A 15791-nucleotide genomic window follows, 5' to 3' on the forward strand; every position below is an offset into this window, starting at 1 on the left:
AAAATAATCTATAAATTCGATGGAAGACAGGTGTTATAAAAAAAAAAAAAAGAGGAGAAAAAAAAATCTTAAAACTAGAGGAGAAAAAAGTGGTGAGTCTCTGCTCTGTTTGGATCTATCGATGACCCTTGAACAGATTTTTTCGGCTGGGCTTATTGAGACCAAGAGCCTATGTCCTCTCTTGGCCTAACTTTCTCTGTCAGGCTCAGCTTCAACCTTCAAACGTGGTGTCTCAACAGCCACAGCGGTGGCATTCGGGGCCACATAACTCTTTGTTGTGGGGAGGGCTGTCCTTTGCCTTGTAGGATGTTTGCAGCATCCCTGGTCTTCACCCATTAGATGCCAGTAGCACACAGTGTCCCCCCGCCCCCAACTAGGACCGTCAAAATGCTTCCAGAGATTACCAAATGTCCCCTGGGCCGGCAAAGGGACGGCAAAGGGGGGGTGCAGAATCACCCCTGTTAAGAACAAGTGCCCTTTTAGGAAATTCGACGTAACACTATGCCAGAGCTTCCCAGCTGGTGCGCATGGCTGGGTATCTGGACGCCCATAGCCCTGGGGGCAGCTAGATGGAGCCTGGGGTGGCCAGTGCCCTCAGAGCTGGATGCAGCTGGCTTGCCACTGCCACCTGGTGTGCCCTGCAAAGATGACTCCTCTGCGTGCCACAGTGCCAGCAAGAGTTCTGCTCACCCTTTATGGTGCCATACAATCACCTTGCGGTCACCAGCGCCCACAGTAAGCTCAAACCAACACGTAGAACATCTCTTGCCCATTCTTACTCCCGGGCCTGGGACTTTTCGAGTCTGATATTTAATCCCCAAGATTCCTAAATGGACCTGTTTGCTCTGGGCTGGCACTGAGAGACGTGACCTGGCCAGACGTGACTCCCGGCCTGCTGTTCCGATGGGTTCTTCAATGAGATAGGCCATAGCGACATTTTAGGAAGGATTAGAATGACCTTTCCCCTTTTCCTGCCCAACGCTCTAAAACCAGGGGCCCAGACTTGGTTTAGCATGTTACAGAAGAGGAGGGTACAAGAGGGCGGCCTCCATAATTGAGCCCTGCTTTGGTATCCCTGGTGGGATAAAAGTTCTACCCACAGCCCCAAGCTAAATTTCGGAAAGGCCTCACAGTCACTTATGACAGCAAATGAACAGACCCTCAAGCCCTTTCCAGTGAACTTTGAATGGAACATCATGGAGGTGACCAGACAGCACGGGAAAGAACAGACACAAACATCAGTAGGCAGCGGGGTCAGGAAACATCCCATATGGGGAGAGGCCCCCTTTGAGCTCCCTCTTTTATTTGTAAACAGAAGCAAAAGGAGAAGTGACAAGAAGTGACTATCCTTTAAAGGCACTGCCTGAATCCTCATCGACCCCTAGGCACCTGCTGACTAGTGGCGGTGGTAAGGGGTCTAGGGCTCCCAGAATATTCTCTCCAATAGATGCATAAGGGAAACCTGATAGCCAGCCGAGGAACCCAGTCCAGTTCCATCATCATTCACCTGCCGGACACTGGCCAGACATGTGGCCCCAGGACGCCTGCACTCAAACCTTACCAAGGTTCTGGGGGGTTAGCTAGATATAAGCTTACCTATTGAATTTTGAGAAGGTTCAGAAGGAACAAAAAGATGTGTACGTAAATTCCATGGGTGGACTGGATGGGAACTATGCAAAGGCCCTTGGAGGGGGTCTCTTGGCCATTCTTCTGCTCTAAGGAAAGTCCAGATAAACACGATGGTGGTAGTTTGTCCTATTCTTAATGATGCTGGATGAAGGTGGCTTGCTGACTTCTTCCAAGCCAACCTATTCTAATTCATAACAATAATTACAGTCAGAAGGTGTGCCTTGGCCTACCCAGATCCTCCTCGTTCCCACTAAGATGGTACCTGGTAGAAAGTTGGTTCTCTCTCTCTCTCTCTCTCATTCTTTCTCTCAGTCTGTCTCCCCTTCCATTCTCTCTTAATTTGTAGCCCTGTAATGACAAGAAAGGCTAAAGGTTCTCAGGAAGGAATAAAGGCTCCCGGTGAGGGCCAGATATCCTGGCTCCTTTGTCTCCAGCTGGAGTTAAGACCCGCATTCTGTTTCCCAGGGAAGAGATAGGAATAAGTGGGCTGAAGGTGGCCAAGGCCTTTGAACTTCTTTAAGTAGTTTTATTTCTGTAACAAAGGGGGCATGTCTCTAAATTGCATTATTTTCCAATGGAGCCTTTGTTCCCCCCACCCCCATCCCCCACCCCTGACTGACTCTGTTATCTTATCAGCAACCTCCAAAAGTTTTAACTTCTTTCTCATCTTTGGGCCCCAGAGGAAATCTCAGTGGGAGCTACAGTCAACAACTGTTGGGCCCCATTCCCATTTCTCAAACCCCAAGGCGGTGATCCATGCATATCAGGAGGGAGCAAGGGCCCATCCAGCCAAGCTGGGTTAATCACTCCTGACGCCCCTCACTGGTCCTGGCGACCTTTTGTAACTTTCCTGCGAGAGTTTGAGGACGCTTGTTCTGAACCCAAGGGAGAGATAAACAGAACAAGATTGGTCAGGTTCCTTGATCACCAGCCAGCCTCGGGGCAGGTCAGACCTGAGCCCAGATGGCTTAGAACGATGTATAAATTGAGGCACCCATAGCCAGCTCAGGCCTTCTATACAGTGGCTCTCCAAGTCCGCTGTGAAGGCCCTTGGACAGTGACCCCCACTGACAGCAAGCCAGTGACCTTCCTCAGCACCGTTAATCAGCATGACTCCCAGCAACCAGCATTGCTAGGGACTGAGGTTAGGGAGGGCTGGCTGTTGATAACAGGGTTGTGCTTTTTCACTGTGTACACACCAAGGTTGCACAGCCAGCACAGTGAGGGTGTTGGGGGGAACTCTGGTAAATCTCCAGGCCTTTCCTTGCAGGTGGACAGCACTCTTTACTCCCTTTATCAGAAGGGCGCGTCTAGGTGCCTGGGTGGCTGGCTCAGTGGTCGAGTGTATGCCTTTGGCTCAGGTCCTGATCCCGGGACCTGCTTCTCCCTCTGCCTGTGTCTCTGCCTCTCTCTCTCTCTCTCTCTCTCTGTCTTTCATGATTAAGTAAATAAAATATTTTTAAAAAAAGGATGTTTTCATGTGCATCAGGCCAGTGAAATGGAGTCCCAGAGCAGTGAGAACCAGATGCCGCCGATAAGGGCATGGGTTCCCAACCAGGGACAAATTCTCCCCCACCCAGGGAACATTTAGCAATGCCTAAAGACATTCGTGATGGTCACAATTGGGAGGTGCTACTGACATCTAGTGGGTAGAGGCCGGGGATGCTGCTAAACATCTTGCACAGGACAGCCTCCCACAGGTGGAACGACCCAGCCCCCAATGGGCCAACCTCACCTGTGAATCAGTTGCATGAACTAATCCCAGCTTCCAACCACCCCAAGAACAACTAGTGGCCAATCAACTCGACACCAAAACATTCTGCTGCATGTTGAAGCTGGGAATTCCATCTTTGGAGACCATGATCTGGAGTGTGGACCCTGAGCTGATTTCAGTCCCCATCCTATGCAGTTTCAAGCGCCAGCAGAGCGGCGCTATCCTAAGTCTGGTGGCGAGGCCCGGCTGCAGACCACACGCCGGGCACGGCCCACGCGAGGAGCAGCCATCACTTCGCACACCCAAGGATAGGCCCCTCCAAGTAGCCACCACATTCCCCCGCCAAGGCCAGCCTTGCACCTCCCGGGGCTGGCCGTGCCTTGGTGGCCACATTCGAGTGTGGGGGCCTGCTGCCTCCACCCTGGGTCTCGCGCGGGTTCTCAGTGGCAGTGGCTGCCCTGTAGCTAACGGCCCACCTTCCTCCCCTTCCAGGAGGCTGCCTGCGCTTACGTGCTGATCGTGACCGCCGTGTACTGGGTGTCTGAGGCGGTGCCTCTCGGAGCAGCAGCCCTGGTGCCCGCCTTCCTCTACCCGTTCTTCGGAGTCCTCCGATCCAGCGAGGTGAGACCACGTGTGGCCCAGGCCCCCGCTCGGGTCACTGCTGGGCCAGTGAAAGAGGGCTTGAGCTGAAGGGAGAGTCACCAAGCACTTGAGGAGGGGGCTCTCTTCACCCTCTGGAACATCCTCTTAGCACTAAGCCTTTGCACCTGCTGTTCCAGACCCTGAGTTCCTCTCCCATGACCCTCATCTCCCTCAAACTGCCTCTTTCAGGAAGCTTATTTGACTGATCACAGCCAGTCTCTCCTTCAGTCTGAAACCCTCTAGGAACGGTGTGATTGGCACATACAGGCAATGGCTGTTGACCTTTCTCAGCCATTTATAGGTCCACTTAAACTACAAGGCAGGAATCTGAGGCAGGAATCGGGTTTCCCAGGTCTTTGGAATCTTACTATAAACCTGAGCCCGTATACAGTAAGTAGGTGCTCAATAAATGCTTGTTGACGGAGAGGCTGACCATGTTTTCCTGAGTCCTGACAATGTTTTCACCCACTTCCCCTAAAAGAAAATTCTATTCCTTCCTCCCAAACTCAAGATTATGGCATATTCTTTCCTTGACTGCTGCCTACCTAGAACCTGCCATCTTTGCCCTCTTGCCCTCTCTGTCACTTTCGCGCGTGCACGTGCACACACACATTCTTAGAAGCTCAAACAGCAATTGTCAATAGCAAGCCCAGGCTGTGGTCGGATTTCAGGGCAAACACACCTACCACCAATGGGAAAGAAGAAAAACACAAGCAGAACCCAGAAACAAGACGGAAGATCCTCCCCATTTATTAACACCTGCTTCAGTTTAGACTCTTGTTGCAGCACTTGGACTTTGCCTAGAGTTTCTGGTAAAGATTGAGTGACAGAAACCAGGGACAGAGACACAGAAGAAAGACAAAAGGGCACTAGTGTTTGTAAGCCCCCTAGGGACCAGGCACGACCCTGGAAGTCCCATGTCAGTGACGTGACACCCTTGAGGTCTCTACAAGGTGGGTGTTAGTATTTCTGTTCTACAGATGAGGAAAGAAGTTCAGAGAGAAAGTCACTCCAAATCACAAGGTAGGAAGTAGCAGAACTGGATTCAAACTCACACCTATTAGATTTCAAAGTCTATATTCGTGCTTGCTATTTTATCAGATGGACTCAACCGGCCAGCTGGTTTGTTGGTTTGTGTTTGGGATATTTGGCTTTTTGGTTTTCATTGGGTTTTTGTTGTTGTTGTTGTTTTATTCTGTATTCTTTGTTTTGTTTGGCGGTTGGAGGGCTGGTGGCAATGAGTAGCTGTGGTACCCTTAGGATGGGAACCCCCAAAGCATCAGCAGTACTTTTATTCCTGGACATGGGTACACCACCAATATCCTGGGGACCCACGTAAACGCTGACCTGTTACCTGAATCACCAGGCAGTCCAATTCCAATGTATCCCCTTCCTTTGTGGAAAAAAAGAGTAGGAAGCCTGGTCCGTGTGCCTGCCTAAAAGAACAACCAGCTGTAAACACGACCTTTCTTAGGAAAAGCATTTAAACTTATTTTCCACATTTCTCTTTAAAAGTGAGAAACCAAACGCCGTGAGTCGTGAGAATAGAGGGCAGAGAAAAAAGGGACTTACAGAAAGAACTAAATCTTAACTAACATTTAAAGTGAGCTAGCTATTAATTAATAGATTCCTATCTTTGTATTTCACTCTGGGCAGCCCCAGAGCTGATAGCATGACTTAGCCTTGAAGGAGATGATGTCCCTCCGCTCTCCAAGGGCTGCCTGCGGGCAGGAATCCTCGGGAAGGGCGGCCCAACAGTAGAGCTGTTGCCAGGCAACCGGCCATCCAAGGGCCCGCCCCTCTGCCGGGCCAGGAAGGCCAGCCCCATAAGGCGTCTACTGGGTTAGTGGTTTGGGAGGATAACCTGACTCTGTGAGGAGAGAAGGAAGACTGTCCAGGGAAGGATTAGGCATTGTCATTGCTGGGGCTGGAGGTGGAGAGCACTGGAGGAGCCAGAGGGCAAGTCTTGCCATTTGAGGTGAAAAACCCTACCCTGTCCGCCCAGTAAAGTAGCCGGTGGCTGGCGATGATATTCAACGGTGGGGCTGCAGGAAGCAGCTTCAGCCAAACATGGTCTGTTTAGCTGGCTTTGTAGAAGGCAGATGCCACTAAGTAGAGGACGTGGCTTATGACCTTTTGGGAGCCACTCAGCTTTGCAGATGGAGACCTACACCAAACACCTGTTCCACCAGCAGCTGCCACAGCCCTCTACCAGCATGTGCCGTGGCTCCCCGGCAAAGAGGCAAGCTGGAGGAATCAGGAGCCCCCTTTGCAGACTCATCACCTGCTTGTCACTCCGCAGACCCACCTTGGGCCTGCCTAGCCCTTGCCTTGACTCAAAGTTCTCTCCGATTCCCTCCACCTTTAAAATCCTGCACGATGACCCTTTACAGTGATGCTTCTCCAAAGACCTCAGCTGGAAGTGCTGCTCCCTTCTGGTGGAGCCTACTTGACATCTTCATCCCTTAGATGGTGCATCAGATATCCCTGATAGAAACTTTCTATGTCCATGTCCTCTCCCCACAAAGATTCCCAGCACCCGGGGCTGTAGGCTCTGTGGCCTGGATGCAGTGCCCGGCCTCAGCGAAGGGTTCTTGTTGCAGTGTTTCCTGATGGTGTGGCAAGAGTCTGCTTTCCCTGAAGGAAGGCCTGTGTGTAGGATCAGCGTGACTCTGGGACCATGGCTTTTGTCCCTCACGTTAACACATTGGGCATTCGGAAGAGCATCTTCTGAGTTCTGTCTCTACCATGTGCCATGTGGGATGTTCCAGGTACCCTGAGGGTGACAAAAATGAAACACACAATCTCTGCCCTCTGGAGTCTCACAGCTGATGCTCTGGAGTCACCCACTGCCAGCTTGGACGTATGCGTACAAATGGTTAATGTTTGTGGTGTGGCGATGACACGACGGTCAGCAGGTGTTAAGAGTTTGTTGCATGCAGAGCTTAGACTTCCTTCTCTGTGTCTTGCTGCAAAGAGATACAAAATGATAGAAATGCCTCCTGACCTTGAGAAGCTTCTATTCCAAGAGAGAGAAGGCACAAACCAAATGGGAAAACACAGAAGACCCATGTGGTAATGCCTCGTTTTCTGCCACTGCAGAGGATTCACACAATTCCCCTAGAGGGAAGGTTCTAGATAAATGAAACTTACCCCACCAAGCATCCAAACTTTGCGTTGATTGCGTTTTGATCGACGCCTTTCTAGAAGGCTTTATAATTTCCCTAGCCTTTTTAAACAGAAGTCGTTGAATACAAATTAACTTTTTCTTTGGAGCCTTCAAAATTTCCAGAGGGAAAAAAAATTCTCAATCAAAGGAGCCAGTGTGGGCTGGATGATAGCGCAGCTGAGCAACTTGAGTGCTGGCTGAACAGCTGAACCTAAAGAATCTTGAGTAACATATTGGCAGTGGACTAGAGAGAGAGCCCAAATGAAAATATAAAATGGCACGTTATCAGATCTGCAGATGACTCCAAGCTGGATGGACCAACTAATGTCTGATGACGGAATCAATGCTGACAGGATGAGACAATGGCCTGGAACTGACAAAATGAAGTTTAATAGGGATGAATGTTAACAGTTTGTGTGACCAAGACCCTTGGCTTTTAGTTGAGTACGGATTCTAGTATGAATCATCCATCAGCCCAATGTGGCTGCCAAAATCTGGAGCATTTACCATATGCCAGGCACCCTGGGAGGTCCTCTACATGCTCTTCATCACTTAATCCTCTGGAAAGTAGTTATTCTATCTTTACAGAGGAGTTCAGAAATTCAAGTCCAGAGAGGTTAAGGAACTTACTAAGGGGTGGAGCTTGGACTTGAACCCAGGAGTGTGTGATTCCAGAACTTGTGCCCTTAACCACTGGCCAATATGTACCGAAGTCTACTGAGTTAATAAATGTATGTGTCCAGAGCCTCAAAGTCTAGGTAAGGAGCTCATGCAGTGGTGGGTGGCCAAGATGTCAAAAATCAAGAATGTGAGTCACATGGGGAATGAAGGGAAAACTCAGAGGGACGTGATTTCTGGCTTCTGCAGCGCAACATATGAGGCTCAGAGGGTCAAACCAGAACCAGAGTCCAAGCGCCATAAGAGAGACCCTCTCTATGTGAGGGAAGATGCTGGAATGGGCTGCCGTGCTAGAAGGGGCTGCCATGGGGGGTCTGGGTATTCCTGTCCCTGGGAATGCAAGCCAGGTGACCATGTCAGGGACATTAGAGGTAGATTTTGTGCCTTGAGAGAGGGGATGGATTCAAGGGGCCCCTTGACTTTGAGATTCTATGATCTTCTTGTTAGCATCCTGCCACTACTTTCCCTCCACTGGTATCCAGAGCTCAGGCCTGGATGTTAGGTTTGTTCTTTATTTGGTCTCCAGCATGACGCTCATTGCTATCATTATATCTGCCTCAGAAGCCCTCTATGCCCTTCTAAGGTGCTGCCGAGCCAGGGACAGTACCGGTGTCCATGAAGTTAGCTCAGATTTACTGTTTCTAGGAGGGCCGGAGCGAGAGTGCTGTCCGGGGCAGTAAGAGGCATGGTTTGAAGGATAGGGCTTGGGAATAGTCTCTGGGGTGTCCAAAGTCAGGAACCACTTCCAGCAGAGATGACACCTGCTTCTATGTCTCCCCTTCCCAACACACACTCACACGCACACACTCCCCCTCTGCTGTCTCCATGACCCTGCACTGCAGGCCCCTGGCAAGTCTCCTTCACATTCTAGCCCCTGCTAGGGCAGGAAAGACAGCAAGACAGCTCCAGCTGGGGTAACAAAACGGCCTCTGCAGCCGCAGGACACTGGAGCTCGATGTCATGAATCTGCTTCCCTGTTGGTACTGATCTTTCTGACCTGCCAGATTCCTGACCATCACCTAGACCCTGACTTTCTCTGTTTCTTTAAACCTGGGAGCCTTTTGTATACCACTCACCCCTCTGCCTTTCTGGCCTCTGCTCCCCACAGAGGCTGACCCCCCTGCGTACAGGCCTGTGGGGAGGTAGGCTGAGCAGCAGGACATGGCCACCTGCCTGAACCCACCCAGATGCAGCCCAGAGCCGAGCTTCACAGCCTTTTGAGGGAGGAACCTACAGATGTGGCAGCCTTTTGAGGCCAAGTTAACATTTCTGGGGTAAGAGCTTCTCCCTGCATAGGAGCCAGCCCCTTTGCCTCTGGACTCAGAGCCCAGCCCCCTGCTTTAGTTTCCTCCACTGGGGGCAGTTCGCAAGGTCCCAGAGAAGAAACAGGGGTTGCTTTATGGGTCAGCATCCCCAGGAGCTAAGTCGACTTCTGGGCCAGGTCAGCACTCATCTGAGTCTCTCTGCTTTAGACCTCTCTAGGGTACAGTTGGCAAAGAATGCTTTTGTAGCAACAAAACCTTTTCTTTAAACCACATCTTAGGGGACTCGATACATAAAACAGATGCAAGAGGAAGTCCTACGCAAACTGGGCATGGAAGCACAGTGCCCCCACTGCCTGGGCCCTCCCCACAGGCCTCCTGAAATTTCTGAGGCAGTGAGGGTGGTTCACAAACCTCTGGCCTTGGGGAGTGCAGTTAGGTGATTAGGAGGGTGTTGGAGCCTGCACAGATTCATCTAGCAGGAACAGCATTCCTCTCCCCAGGGAAAGGCCTAGAGTCAGCCACACTGGATTTGGCTGCCTTGCTGGGGCGCCAGCTGGAATGAAGTAGTGTGAGCTCCAGTTCTGGCTGGGGGCTTAGCTTCGGGCTGAGGGGGATCCAATACAGGTCTCCCCTCCTGGGGTCTAGAGGACCTCACTGCAAAATTGTTCAGATGTCCAAAACCACCTCAAAATGTCCAAAATGGCCAGAGGTGCCCACTGGTGTCCTGAGGGGCCACCACATTCCCACCACTGGTAGGGGCTCCCACAGCTGACCTGCAGAGTGCTGACTGCCTACCTTTCTGGGGCACCCACCCAGGGCCGCCAGATGTCCGCAGCAGGACACCGCCCGATCCACCACACATCATGGGGTCTCTGGCTGCTGCCACCATGAGCCAGTAAACTGGCAGCGTGGAAAGGGTCAGGACCCAAGCTGGGAGTAGGGTAGAACTGAGTTTGGATCCAGTTTTGTCACTAACTAGTTTTGAGCAAGTTGTATAATCTCTGCAAACTGCCATTTACTCGTCTGAAAAATGAGGACGTAGAAATAGCAACCTCCCAGGGGGCTGTGAGGCTTTTCCGTTCTGGTGAGCGTGTGGCGGCAGGCAGGACCGGTCGGTCCAGGGGCCTCCTCCACCGGGATGGCCCCAGGGAGGCCGACTCACACTCCTCCTGAGAAGAGCACCGAGCCGAGCCTGCTTCCAGCGCCTAGGTAGAGAGCCACAACCTGTTTTAAATATTTAAAACCTAACGAATCTAGAGATCAATAAATAATTCCACCTTCAGAGAAAGTAATGTCTTAAAAGCTCATCAACTAACGGAGGTCGCCTGCAGTTCACTAACTGCGAACCCTTCTGTCCTCAGGCCTCTCTATCCAGCCTGGAGCACTACGTTCTTCCCGTGTGCTCACACTTGGCCAAGAAACCTTGGAGGAACCTCTGGTTTTTAGGTCCGCCTTGCTCCTCCTTATTTCATTTCTTTCTCTTATTCCCTCCTTGGGTCATGCTGATCTACCTGGCATCACTCTCAATCTCATCGTGAAGCTTTTTGTTTTTTTTTAAACTTCTTTAATAACATGGACACTTATTGAGCACTTCCTGTATGCCAGGCACCATTGTAAGACCCCCGCCTGCCTAGCTTGCCAAGAGCCTCCAGCCCGCCTGCAGAGAAGCAACGACCCTTCACTCCCAGCTAGTCCTAGGCCCAGGACCCATGCGATTGCCCTTCTGGGCCCCCCTTTCCAAGCAGCCTCCTTGAGCGCATCTCTTCTAAAACACAGTCCAGGAACCCCTCCGCTCTCTAGGCTCAGGGGTCTGGCAATGGAGAAAAGCTGCAGAGCAGAAAAGCCACCGCAAAACCACCACCACCAACAGGGCAGAAAGCGAGGACTCTCCCCAGGGGAGGAGCCCTCCTGTGGGGACCCTACTTCTCCTTGCCAGTAATTCCAACAAGTGTCGTTGCCTGGGTTCCTAACTCAGAGAATATTAGTCTGAGAAACGAGGGAGTGGGGAAAGGAGGGCCCCCAACAAGCAGGAGCAAGCAACGCATTTTAGAAAACAATGAATGAAAATAAGCCTCAAGAATCCTGGAAGCCTGGTGTTCCCTGGGAGGTTCTGAATAATCGAGGTTTTCTTGTAAAACAACAACAACAACAGTGGGCTGGATAGCTAACAAGCACCGCCACTGGATAGAATTTTACTTTATAAAAGTGGCAAGGCGGCCTTGTGCCAGGACGGCTCTGGGTACGCAAGGCCTCAGAGCAGGTCAGCCTTCGTGCGGAGCGCAGTGACAGGAGGAGCTGCCCACCGTCCCGGCTGCCAAGCTGGCGGGCCCTGCTAGCTGATTTGCCTCCGTCGCTTGCTCTCCAACAACAGCTTTACAAAAGGTGGGAACTCACATAATCTTTTTTTCTTCTTCTTCCTTAAATTTTAGATGTATAAATGAAGCCCAGAGAGGTTGAATAGCTTGCCTGGGGTCACACAGCTGAGTCCTGGCTGACTCTGGAGGCCTTGCTCTGCCCTGCTTGGCTGTGCTGCTTCCCAATCACAACCTCCACCCAGGCTGGCACGGCTTCCCAGGGGGCAGGGAGGACACCCCAATAGACCTAGGCCCACCAGACACCAAGTGTGAAAACAGCCCAGAGCCAGTACCCCTGGAAAGCCGGGCCTCGGGCTTACAGTGGCCCAGGCCCGCCTCTGCAGGACCAGTGTCAGGACTGTGACCATGAATGGAGACAGATGCGTGTCAGGGAGACCTAGAAGACCCCCCCTCCCGCCCCTGCCAGAGCTGCACTAGCTGCATGGTTTCCCAGGGGCCCACCCTGAGGACGTGTGGTGCAGCAGCTTCAGATTCAGATGCCCCACCCCGCACCCTCAGTCCTTGAGGACTTCCTGAACCCCTCTGGGTCCTTCCTCACCTGCAAGGTGAGGTGCTAACATTCCCTGACTCCTAGACTGTTGGAGCGCTCCAACGAGAAAGTGAATGTGAGATGCAAAACTCCTGGCACAGAGAAGGCACCCTGCAGGTGGGTTCCTTTCTCCTTCCCCTTGAGAGGAATCCCTAGAACGTGGCCCCACAGTCCTGTAGGCTCTGGGCTCCTCAAATGCCACCACCACCCGGCATTCTATTCTGCTACATGCCAAAGAGGCAGAAAATGAAAATGTTGCCAGCCAGTCCCCTGGGAAAGTAACCCCGAGACTTTGTAAAGGCTTTTTGCAGTTGAGGTGGGGGGCCCTTGGGTGGCTCAGCGGTTGAGCATCTGCCTTTGGCTCAGGTCATGATCTCAGGGTCCTGGGATCGAGTCCCGCATCGGGCTCCCCAAAGGGAGCCTATTTCTCCCTCTGCCTGTGTCTCTGCTTCTCTCTGCGTCTCTCTCTTTTTTTATATGTGTATATTTTTACTGGAGTTCGATTTGCCAACATATAGTATAATACCCAGTGTATCTCTCATTTAAAAAAAAAAAAAAGGCTTTGCAGGGGCCTGGAGTCATGGGAGTCATGGGGCCAGTAGAGGGACCAGTCCCTCTACTCATGTCTTCCATAGGTTTCCTTCCTCAGTAGATAGAGGAAAACACTGAGTCCGCCCCAGAGCTGCCCACCCCAGACTTCCAGGAAAGTTCGGGTGCAGTAAGACAGGTCTCGGATGCCCTGAGGCATCCCCGCGGTGCCCCCCCTCCCACCAGGGCACCATCTTCCCTGATGCTCCCGCAGCCCAGAGGCCTCCCGGCCGCTCCCAGAGGAGACTGTGCCCTAGAGTCACCAGCCCGCAGAGCCAGGGAGTCTTCCCTGCCCGCAGGAAGCACCAGTGACAGTGCCAGCTGACGACTGGGCTGGGGGACAAGAACTAGATTAAGCAGAAGCAGAGGGCTCTTCCAGGAAATGGTCACGGGGAGGGCAGGTGACCCTTCTTGTCCTACATAGAGCTCATCCAGGAAACACAAGGACCTCTCCATGGGACACGAAGGGGACGGGAGGGAGAAACGGAGCGTGCTGCTTTGTCGTGGCTTCTAGGCTGTCAAAGGGTCAGCAGTGTTTAAAAAATCAAATAATACGGAACCACAAGGCAAAACCAGCAGCTGCCTTCCCCACCCCTCGCCCTCTGCACCCCCACCGAGCCCCCCCACCCCCACCCAGGGCCACTAATTTTCTTCTTCGTTAACTGATTCTTCTGGAATGAAACACCATATAGGTTTTCTTTCTTTTATTTTTTTTTAAGATTTTATTTTTAATAATCTCTATACCCATGCGGGGCTGGGACTCACAACCCAGAGATCCAGAGTGGCGTGCTCTACCTGCTGAGCCAGCCGGGCTCCCCTCTTACTTGATATTCTTATATTAATTCTTGGGTTATCACTTGTAGACACTCTCAGTTGACTTGTGAGGACAGCAGACGAGGATTTTGTCCTCTTACACCCCCCGCTTCTCCTCCTGGTAAAGGTACACATGGTTTCTGTGAATTCAATAATCAACGTTTACCAGTAGGATTATGTCGCTTTTGCTTATTTCCAACACCACATAGTTTACTATATTTACGTTTCCTCCAATTTTCAGCTTTCCTGCAATGAGAAATGTTCTTGTTTTCCCCCTTTACAGAGGGTCTCTACATTAGAAGTTCAACGCCTCTGTATCTTTTCCTGCCCGTTTCTGTCATGGTTCCCTCGTTGGGAACAACTCCGGGTGTGAGAAATATTTATTGAGCATCTACTTTTGCATCTTGGACTCCTAGAGGTTAAGAGATACTCAAAGAAGCATGGCCCTTGGCCTGTTGGCAGCCTAAAATTAAGTTGAGAGAGACGAGAGAGGTACACATAAAAAAACAAAACAAAACAAAACAAAAAACAGTGTAAGCATGAAGCAACATAGTCAAGCATCGCCCTGGCTGCTCTGTGAGGGGTGGAATTATGGTGCCCACAGGGAATGTTCTAGAGTCAGAGGCCAGAGTCATAGGAGTTTTCTTCTTTCACGAGGAAGGCCTCAACTGGGATTTGAAATCTGATTATAAAACAGAGAAGAGGGCAGCCCTGGTGGCTCAGCGGTTTAGTGCCGCCTCTGGCCCAGGGTGTGATCCTGGAGCCCCGGGATCGAGTCCCGCATCTGGTTCCTTTCGTGGAGCCTGCTTCTCCCTCTGCCTTGTCTCTGCCTCTCTCTCTGTGTGTCTCTCATGAATAAATAAATAAAATATTTTAAAAAAATAAAAATAAAACAGAGAAGAGAATGTTCCAAGTGGAGAAATCAATGCAGGGTTGATCTGCAGACCTCAAACACAGAAGCATCTAAACAACCCCAGCTTTAACTTCCTTGTCGTTAAGAGGCAGGAAGGAGTTAATTACTGGTGCTTGGTTGTGGAAGAGAAAATTCTTGTTCGTAGGAAACAGTCACTGAAGTGTTTTCGGGAAAAAGCTAAAACATACGTGACTTACCCTCAAACAGTTCAGGGGAAAAAAAATATAGACAGTGTATGGGCATTCCTTATACTGTTATCACTTTGGAACTCTGCAACTTTGGAATTATTTGGAGTTATTTATTTATTTTTAAGATTTTATTTATTGGAGAGAGAGAGAGCACGTGGGTATAAGCAGGGGCAGGGAGCATCAGAGGCAGAGGGAGAAGCTGACTCCCCACTGAGCAGGGAGCCTGATGTGCGGAACTCGATCCCAGGACCCTGAGATCATGACCTGGGCCGAAGGCAGACACCTAACTGACTGAGCCACCCAGTCAGTTATTTGCAGTTATTTAAATTTTTAAGAGTTTTTAAGGATTTAAAGCAAGCTACAAAGATACCCTCAAGGAAATAATCACATTTATATAAAGTTGATGATTTAAACAGATTCTTTGTTCCATTTGTAGTCTTAAAAAAAGGAATCAGCCTAAACATTCAATGAAAGGAAAATGGGCCAAATTCTGTGGTATGTTATGCCTCTATTAACATGAATTTTTCCAAAACAGTGAAGTCAAATAAGAAAATGATCAGGGTCTGATGTTAAGGTGGGAGGAGCAGAATATAAAACTACATACTGTATAAATCTGATTATGTGCCCATGTAGACATAAAGTAGAAATATACCAAAGTAAGGACAGTGGTAGGATTAAGGGTAGTTTCACCTTTAAACTTTTCTATGAAGTTTTCCATAATGAGCATGTATTAATTTTCTAATAAAAAAATGAACATAACTTTCTAAAAAGCCAAAGGAAAAAATGAGATTTGGGGATAAACCCAGAGTTATTTTACGCTCTAAATTTTTAGTGGGGGGACGCCTGGGTGGCTCAGCGGTTGGGCGTCTGCCTTCGGCCCAGGGCGTGATCCAGGATCCAGGATCCAGGATCGAGTCTCCCATCGGGCTCCTGCTTCTCCCTCTGCCTGGGTCTCTGCCTCTCTCTGGGTCTCTCATGGATAAATAAATAAATCTTTAAAAAAAAAATTTTTTTTTAATTTGAGAAAGAGAGTGAATGGGAGAGAGAGCACAAGCCAGGGGAGAGGCTGAGGGAGAGGGAGAAGCAGCGTGTCCCCTGAGCAAGGAGCCCTGGGAGCACGGACCAGAGCCGAAGGCAGATGCTTAACCGACTGAGCCACCTGGGCGCCCCCTAGAGTTATTTTAATAACGTTTAAGGAGGGATCCCTGGGTGGCGCAGCGGTTTGGCGCCTGCCCTTGGCCCAGGGCACGATCCTGGAGACCCGGGATCGAATCCCACGTCGGGCTCC

General features: G+C 50.6%; 1 protein-coding gene across 1 annotated transcript in view; it reads left to right on the top strand.

Moving 5' to 3' along the window:
- Positions 1-15791, top strand: part of SLC13A4 (solute carrier family 13 member 4) — a 43529-nt gene that overhangs the window by 2632 nt on the left and 25106 nt on the right. Inside the window, exon 3 of the mRNA XM_072762964.1 lies at positions 3836-3964. Coding sequence (XP_072619065.1) covers positions 3836-3964 — 129 coding nt within the window. The remainder of the gene's footprint in view (positions 1-3835; positions 3965-15791) is intronic.

The sequence above is a fragment of the Vulpes vulpes genome, chromosome 7 (assembly GCF_048418805.1).
Source record: "Vulpes vulpes isolate BD-2025 chromosome 7, VulVul3, whole genome shotgun sequence".
Lineage (NCBI taxonomy): Eukaryota > Metazoa > Chordata > Mammalia > Carnivora > Canidae > Vulpes > Vulpes vulpes.